This window comes from Lepidothrix coronata, unplaced genomic scaffold, assembly GCF_001604755.1.
Source record: "Lepidothrix coronata isolate B3197 unplaced genomic scaffold, Lepidothrix_coronata-1.0 Scaffold147, whole genome shotgun sequence".
NCBI classification, from domain to species: domain Eukaryota; kingdom Metazoa; phylum Chordata; class Aves; order Passeriformes; family Pipridae; genus Lepidothrix; species Lepidothrix coronata.
In genome coordinates, this window is record NW_016690327.1 from 267320 (window position 1) to 274869 (window position 7550).

The window sequence follows — 7550 nt, forward strand, 5'->3', positions numbered from 1 at the left end:
GTCACTGGAGGGTGCTGGGGGGTATTGGGGGTATAGTGGGAGTCACTGGGGAGGTAATGGGGGTCACTGGAGGGTGCTGGGTGGTATTGGGGGTCACTGGGGGTTGCTGGGGGTCACTGGGGATGCAGGTGAGGGTTTGGGGATGGGGGTCACTGGAGGGTGCTGGGTGGTACTGGGGGTCACTGGGGGTTGCTGGGGGTCACTGGGGATGCAGGTGAGGGTTTGGGGATGGGGGTCACTGGAGGACGTGGAGGTGGGGGATGCTCTGGAGGGGGTAAGTGTTGGGGCGGGTCACTGGGAAACGTGGTGGGGCTGCCCTGGGGGTGGTGGGAGGGGTAGTGGGGTCGCTGGGGGGGTGCAGGGAGGGAGATTGGGGTCACTGAGGGCTGGGGGGGCAATAGGGACATGTGGGCCAGGGGAGCATGAGCTGGGTTATGGGGGGTCCTCGGTGGGGTTGGGGGCACCAGGGGGCATGGGAGGGGTGTGGGGGAGCATGGCTGGGGTGTGGGGAGCACTGGAGGGGAGAGTGGGAAGAGTGGGGGGAAGTAGGGGAGCAGGACTTGGGGGAGATGGGGGCTGGGGTGGGGCAGGGTGTGGGAGTCTGGGGAGTTTGCAGGAAAGGCTGAGGGGGGTCTGGGGTGGAGAAAGGGGCACCGGGCTGAGAGAGGCTTTGGGAGCTGTGCTGAGGTGCTGGAGGAGGATTTTGGGGAGCACAGGGAGGTGAATCCTCCTGGAGCCACGTCAGAGGAAGAGGCACTCCTGGTGTCAAGAGGGAACAAACCCAAAGGCTCTGGGAGCCAGAGTGGCCGTGGCTGTTTGCAGGGAGCTCCTGGGGCCAGAAGCATCCTCTAGTTCTGGCTCTGGACGTGCTGGGTTGTGGGGTGGCTCTCTTTGGTTCTGAGGTGCTGCTTTGGGGCTGTGTAACCATCCCTTTGGAGCAGGGAATAACAGGGTGTTGGGGCTGCCCAGATCCCTCATCCACCCCACAGGCTGGGGGAGAAATCCCAATCCTGCCACCCCTGTGCCTTCACAGCCCCCTCCCCTTTGGTGATGGGCAGGCTCAGTTTTTTTATAGACTCTGCTCCCTCAGTGTGAGAGGTGTTGTGCAATTCTCTATTTCGTCGTGGTTTTGGGTCTGAAATCAAATAAAAACTTGTTCTTGCTGCTTTTTTCCCCTAAATGGACGTGCCCTAGTGGAGGGGGCTCTTCCAAATGACTGTGTCAGGTGTGTGGGGAGGGGTTTTATTGCTCTGGAAAAGTCAAATGGGAGGTTTGCAACCTGTACTGGGTCACTGACTCAGTGCCTTTGGAAGGGCAGGGCAAGGAAGAGGCAGGGTTAGACCTGTGGGTGAAGTGAAATCGAGCCCAGTTTCACCACACAACTGCTCCCTGGGCACCACCAGCCTTCCAAAAATGCCACGGGGAGCCTTTGGGCCCTAAAATGCCTGGTTTGAACTCAAGGAGTGCCAGAGTGGCACAACAGGTTGGGAAAAAAAAACAGTCTCCGTGTCCAAATTTAGCCTCAGTTTGTAGGAGAGCAGGGTCAGATGGGATACTGGGGGGAAATCCCTCCCTGTGAGGCTGGTGAGGGGCTGGAATGGATTTCCCAGATTAGCTGTGGCTGCCCCATCCCTGGGAATGTCCAAGGCCACGTTGGACAACCTGGGCTAGTGGAAGGTGTCCCTGCCCTTGGCAGGGGGTGGCACTGGGTGCTCTTCAAGCTCCCCCCCAACCCAAACCATCCTGTGATTCCACGAAATCCACCCCTCTCTTTGGGATATAACGTGCTCACAGAGCAGCCTGCCGGGCTGGGAGCAAACCATAAATCTTTGCAGGCACATAATTATGCCTTAAATACGAAATAACCGGTTGTTTGGTGCGAAATGCTGAGCAGAGCTGCCTCCCCTGAGGTCTTTGCTGCACAAGCTCAGGTCCCACACTCTCGTCTGGAGCTGCCCTCCCTAATTTACACCCTGGTGAAGGTTTCAGTGCCTTTTTTTTTTTTTTTATTTCTCCCTCACTGCTCTTTTCTGAGCAGCTGACAAACATCCACAGCCTGGCTGTTGTTGTGGGGCAGAGGCACAACCTGCAGTGGTGGCCAGGAGGTCAGCTGTGGTTTGGGGCTTTTGTTTTCCACGCAGGGAAGGTTGGATGTGGTGGGATAATTCCACACAGGGAGGTCCCTGGGGGATGGTTTGGGTCTCTCGAGCCCTAAATTTCGGGTGGAGAAGGAGTGTGGGATGCAGAGGGTGGGGAAAAGGTGATCAGGTGTCCAAAGGGTCTTTTTTTGGAAGGGTTTGGATGTAATTTCTCCATTATAAGCTCCTCGTGAAGGGACTTGTGTAACCCCAGCAGGTGAAGAGGTGTCTGTGGAGTTCACAGTCTCTTAATCTGCTCTGACACTCGTCCAGGGCTCCACAGGATTCCTGGTGGGATGTGCCAGCACAGGGAACAGGCTCTGGAGGTCAGGGTTGGCCCAGGGCGTTCCACTGACAGCCTGAGGTGAAGATGATGCCGATTTTTTTAAAGCTTCATGAAGTTTTGTGGTTGTATTTTCTATCTAGGGTCACAAACATCTCGTATTAAGTTCCCCCAAGCTTGATTTAGGGACAGTTTTAGGGATATGTTTTACTGTAGGGATGGTTGCCCTGGTAAAACACCTTCATACGTTTCAGAAAACGGAATTATTTTCGGTAAAAGGACGCATTTTACCGGAAATAATTCTGCTTTCTGAAGTTGTACTGAAAGAACACAACGCCCCATTTCCCTGCAGCCCCAGAGACAGGTAAAAATTCCAGCAGCAGAGTTGTCTGGGCATGGGATTTGTACCATTTGCATCCACTTTGACTGAAAATAGATCCACATCCACAGGAGGGAAGAGCTCCGGTGCTGTGGGGAAGCAGCAGCTTCTCCTGAATGTTGAGATGGGTGATGAAATATTAATTCTCCCAACTGAGTCACCAGCCAGACTGGATTGAGTCTCCTGCTTCCTAAAGGGACCAGGAGTTGTACAACTCCATGAACAACTTCGTCTGGTTTCCCAAGGAAATGAGGCCTGGGAGACGTTCCTGCTGCTGCCTGAGCGTTTCCTGCTCCTGGCAGCGTTTGATCTGTGCCTGCTGCAGCCAAATCAGGCAGGAGGCACCCATCTGAAAGTTAAATTTCTGTACATTTCAGGAAAATTAAGTTCCTTGGGAAAGGAGGGGGGGAAAAAAACCCACCCAACCTCAGCCATTGAGCAGCGGGGGGAGGGAAACGTGAGCTGGGCTTTGGCTGGGGAGGAGACAATCCCTGTGGGGAGATGAACTTGCAGGGGGGTGACTTTGTTGCCTTGGTGTCCCTGGGGGTGGCAGGGAAGGCCTGGGATTCCTCTGGAGGATTGCAAGGAATAAAAAAAGAAGGGTGGAAAGGGTTGAGAAGGTGTCAGAGCACGGCTGGGCTGGTGACAGAGGGACCTGCCCTGGGTCTCGTTTCGCTGGGGCAATTAGTGAGAAAGTGAGGCAGAGGCTGTTGCCTGGGATGAGGCACTGTCTGAGCTGGGATTAAAATCCCATGTGGATCCTGCTCAGGGAAACCTGGGAGTCCTGGAGCGTGAGGGGTTTTCCTGTGCTGAGTCAGCACAGCTGCCCAAAACTCCTCTGGTCCAGACCTGGAGCTGCCTCCTCTGGACTTACAGAACCGTGGAGTGATTTGGGATGGAAGGGACCTTAAAGGGGATGTAATTCCAACCCCCTGCCACGGGCAGGGACACCTTCCACCTGCACAGTGTGATGTCTGTGGCTCAGACTCTGCCTGGATTGGCTTCTCCAGAACCGGCATTAAAAACTCCCTCCCCAAATTTCCACTTGAGTCCAGGATAAACTTTTCTGAATCCCTGGAGATCCCCGTGCAAAGAAGAGGGGACACCCCATCCCCTCTGAAGGACAGATGAATGACAGATGACCTGCTGGCTTGGCTGGGGTTCCCTTGGAAGGAATGGGGGGTTTTCCCTGCTGTAACAAACCCCTTTCTGCTCCCAGGGGACGTTGGGAACTACTATTATGGCCAAGGACATCCCATGAAACCCCACAGGATCCGGATGACCCACAACCTGCTGCTGAACTACGGCCTCTACAGGAAGATGGAGATCTATGTGAGTTGTGGGGCTGCTCATCAAGGGAAATAGTTGTGAAAGGTCCCAGTTGATGTGTCAGGTTTTAACTGTGGACCTTCAGACTTGTTGAGGAAAAAAATAAGCAAACCCTTAATGGTTGTGCTGATGTATTTCTGTTTTTTTTCTGAGTGTTGTAGTGAGATGTTCTGTGCTTCAGAGGAGCTTTGGAGACTGGAAAGCTGCTTTTTTTCCCCTTGCAAATCAAATTTATGTTGTGTTTCTGCATATGTGACACACTCCAGTAGTGGGATTTCTAAAGAAAGCGAGTTTCTCTTGTTTAATGCTTCTGGTTTGATACTTCTTTTTTTTTTTTTTTTTTTTTTGCAGTTCCTGGGAGTAAATCTGGGATTGGAAAGGGGAATTTATTTTTTTTTTTTCTTTTTCTGTCCTTGCAGCGTCCTCACAAGGCAAATGCAGAGGAGATGACCAAGTACCACAGTGATGACTACATCAAATTCCTGAGGTCCATCCGCCCTGACAACATGTCTGAGTACAGCAAGCAGATGCAAAGATGTGAGTTGGGCTGCAGCTCCTGCCAAGGTTAAAAAAAAAAAACCCACGGATCTGGGGAATCCGAGGCCTGTTGTGGAGGTTTGGGATAAAAAAGAGCAGGAAGAACCAGGGGGAAATTGTCTTTCTCCTGACTTCCCTTTTGATTTTTCTGGCAGATCAGTCATTTTAAAGATGGCTCGAACCAAAAAGCAAAAAAAAACCCCTTTGACCTGCCTGTCTTTATGTTTTTGTGTTGTGTTTTGATGGAAACTCTCCTAAAAAATTCCCTTCCTGACTCAGAGGTGACTGACCAGCTCCATTTATGAGCTGCATGGATTTTGAGTTAATGTGCTTGCCTTCAACCAGAGGTGGGAAAAGAGTTGGGTAAATCAAACAAACAAACTAAAAAACCCCTTCTCCTCAATTATCCTCCAAACCTGCAGTAACTCTGAAGGGTTCTCAGGGCAGTGGCAGTTTGGAAGGGTTGAGATCCACGTTAATACCTGGCAGCTTTGTGTCAGGATGGTTTATTGTGAGCTGATGTCTTGTTCTAACCCCTCCAGCCCATGGAAAGGCTCTTTAATGGTGATTTTAAGGTTACAGGGACCTGTTTTTTGTCTCCCTGCAGCTTTGAGCTCATGTTTTTTTGGCAGGGGGTGCAGCAAACTAGATTTTTAGCAAATACAGACAGAGTGGGGGAGGCTCAAGCTTCATTTAAACAGTATTTTGGTTTTGGAAACCTGGTGTGAGCTGAAGGGGACAGATATTAAGACCCAAGCACATAAGAGGAAGGGGGGTAATATGGTTTATGAGTGATATACTCCCTACAGTCCATGATATTCTTTAATACACCAAATGACATATAGCAAAGTGCATATTTCCCCAAAGTGACCTGTTTACCCCTGGAGCAGATACAGCTCATGAACACTCTGCTCTCTCTGGCAGACAACATTTTTCTGCTCTGTGACTTCCCCAGAACTAAGGCAAAATGTGAAAAATCATCTTAAAGACACAAGGTCAGAGCTTTTCTTCAGCAAACCCTGCAAGGGAGCAGCCTCTGTGTAGCTGGAGAGCAGCTGTAAAGGGGATGAACTGATTCTGCTGATGCCAGACTTGGGCAGGGTAACCCAAAGGGGCACCAGGTTTAATTTCTTGTGATGGAAAACGCACAGAAATCGGTGACTTAAATTCTCCTCACTCAACAGAGGAGGTTTCCAGCCACCTCTACAAGCTGATTATCCAAACTCTGCCCTGCTGAAACAACTGGAAAGTGGGAACAATCACTTCCTTCTGGGTGTCCCTGTCCCCAGCTGGGAGCACTGGGGCTCCCTCCTCACACAGCCTTTGGGGAGATGACTTTCCACCTCGTGCTGTTCGTGCCTTTCTCATTAAGCACGGGAGGGAAACACTCCACGGATGTTGTTACAAAAAAATACAGGTTTACTTTTGTGTCCCTGTTCGTAAAATCAAACCTTGCCAACTCTGGATTAGACACAAACCTGCTGCTGGCGTTTTTTTTTATTTTATTTTTAATAGTGGAAGTGGTTCCAGCAGAAATTTGCCAAGGGTAGAACTGCAGTTCTGCTGAGAACCCAAAAACTGTCTGATGTTGGTCACTCGTCCACTTTGCCTTTCTAATCTGAGTGGTGATGTAAGCTTGGTATTTTTTTGTGGGTTTACCTCACTGATTGTTTTATTTTCTTTTCTAGTTAACGTTGGGGAGGACTGCCCTGTGTTTGATGGGCTGTTTGAGTTCTGTCAGCTCTCTGCTGGAGGCTCTGTGGGTAAGATCACAAGTCGTGTGCTCTCTCCCTTTTAAGCAAATGCATTTTGTGTGGTTCTGTCCAGGAAACACATTGCTGTAGGGGGTGCTGGGGAAGCTCTGTGAACCTATTTCTGATTTCCTTAATAATTAGATCCAGATTTCTCCCCGTGTGAGCCCAAGCTCTGCATATTGATGGATCCCTCTCCATTTTAGTCTGGGTTTCCTCACTGAGTGTGTGAAGGGCTCTTTAAGTGGTGTAACAGCATCACCAGTGGTAGAGTTACACCAAAACCACAGCAACAGCATTTAATTTAAAAAAAAACCAACAAACCAAACATGAGCTGCTTTACATTAAAAAAAAAAGTTGTTAAAACCTTGCTGTGGGCAGGGATAACCTGGAAAGGAAAGAGCAGGGTTGCTTTATCTGTTGGTTATAACAAAAAGCCTGAACATGAACAAGGAGCTGAGGGGTTTCAGTGAGTTCCCTCAAAGCTGGACCATTGAAATGCTTTCACAGTTCTCACGGTTGCAGACAGGCAGGTGTTACTGTACTGTGGAGCTTTGTGGCTGCTACATCACAGTGACACCTCCAAGTCTGTTGTTTCCTGTGACTGTGGTGCAGCAGCACCCACAGCCACTGGCTGCAGTGTGGTTTTTGGAGCAGCTCTGAGCTCTCTGGTCCCAGGGCTGGAGATTCCACGGAACAGGTCGTTTGCTTTGATCCTGAGAGACTTGCACAGGGAGTTTACAAAGGGGGCTGAGGGAAGGGAACTTCCTTCGCCTAAATGCACGTTCAGCTGAAGAGGTGTTGGATAAAACCTTTCATCAAAGCCTTCTGTTGGGGGCACTGAGAAATCCAGAGTGTGTTCAGTGGGAACCCAGCTGGGCACTTGTTTGGGCACATTGTGTGCTCTGAGGCAAAGATGGGAAGCAATGAATGTGTGCAGATAGAGCAGAACCTGCATTCCCTCTTCTCTTCCCCCTTCTCTTCCCTCCTCTCTTCCCCTTCCCCCTTTTTTCCCCCTCTTTCCCCTTTTTTCTCCTTCCCCCTTTTTTCCCCCCTTCCCCCTTTTTTTCCCCCCTTTCCCCTTTTTTCTCCTTCCCCCTTTTTTCCCCCCTTCCCCCTTTTTTTCCCCCCTT

General features: G+C 50.5%; 1 protein-coding gene across 1 annotated transcript in view; it reads left to right on the forward strand.

Annotated features, from left to right (window-relative positions):
* The first annotated feature begins 3741 nt into the window (after positions 1–3741).
* Positions 3742–7550, forward strand: part of HDAC1 (histone deacetylase 1) — a 9321-nt gene continuing 5512 nt past the window's right edge. Inside the window, exons 1-3 of the mRNA XM_017828415.1 lie at positions 3742–4132; positions 4549–4666; positions 6355–6429. Of these exons, the coding sequence (XP_017683904.1) occupies positions 3932–4132; positions 4549–4666; positions 6355–6429 (394 nt within the window). The 5' untranslated portion in view covers positions 3742–3931. The remainder of the gene's footprint in view (positions 4133–4548; positions 4667–6354; positions 6430–7550) is intronic.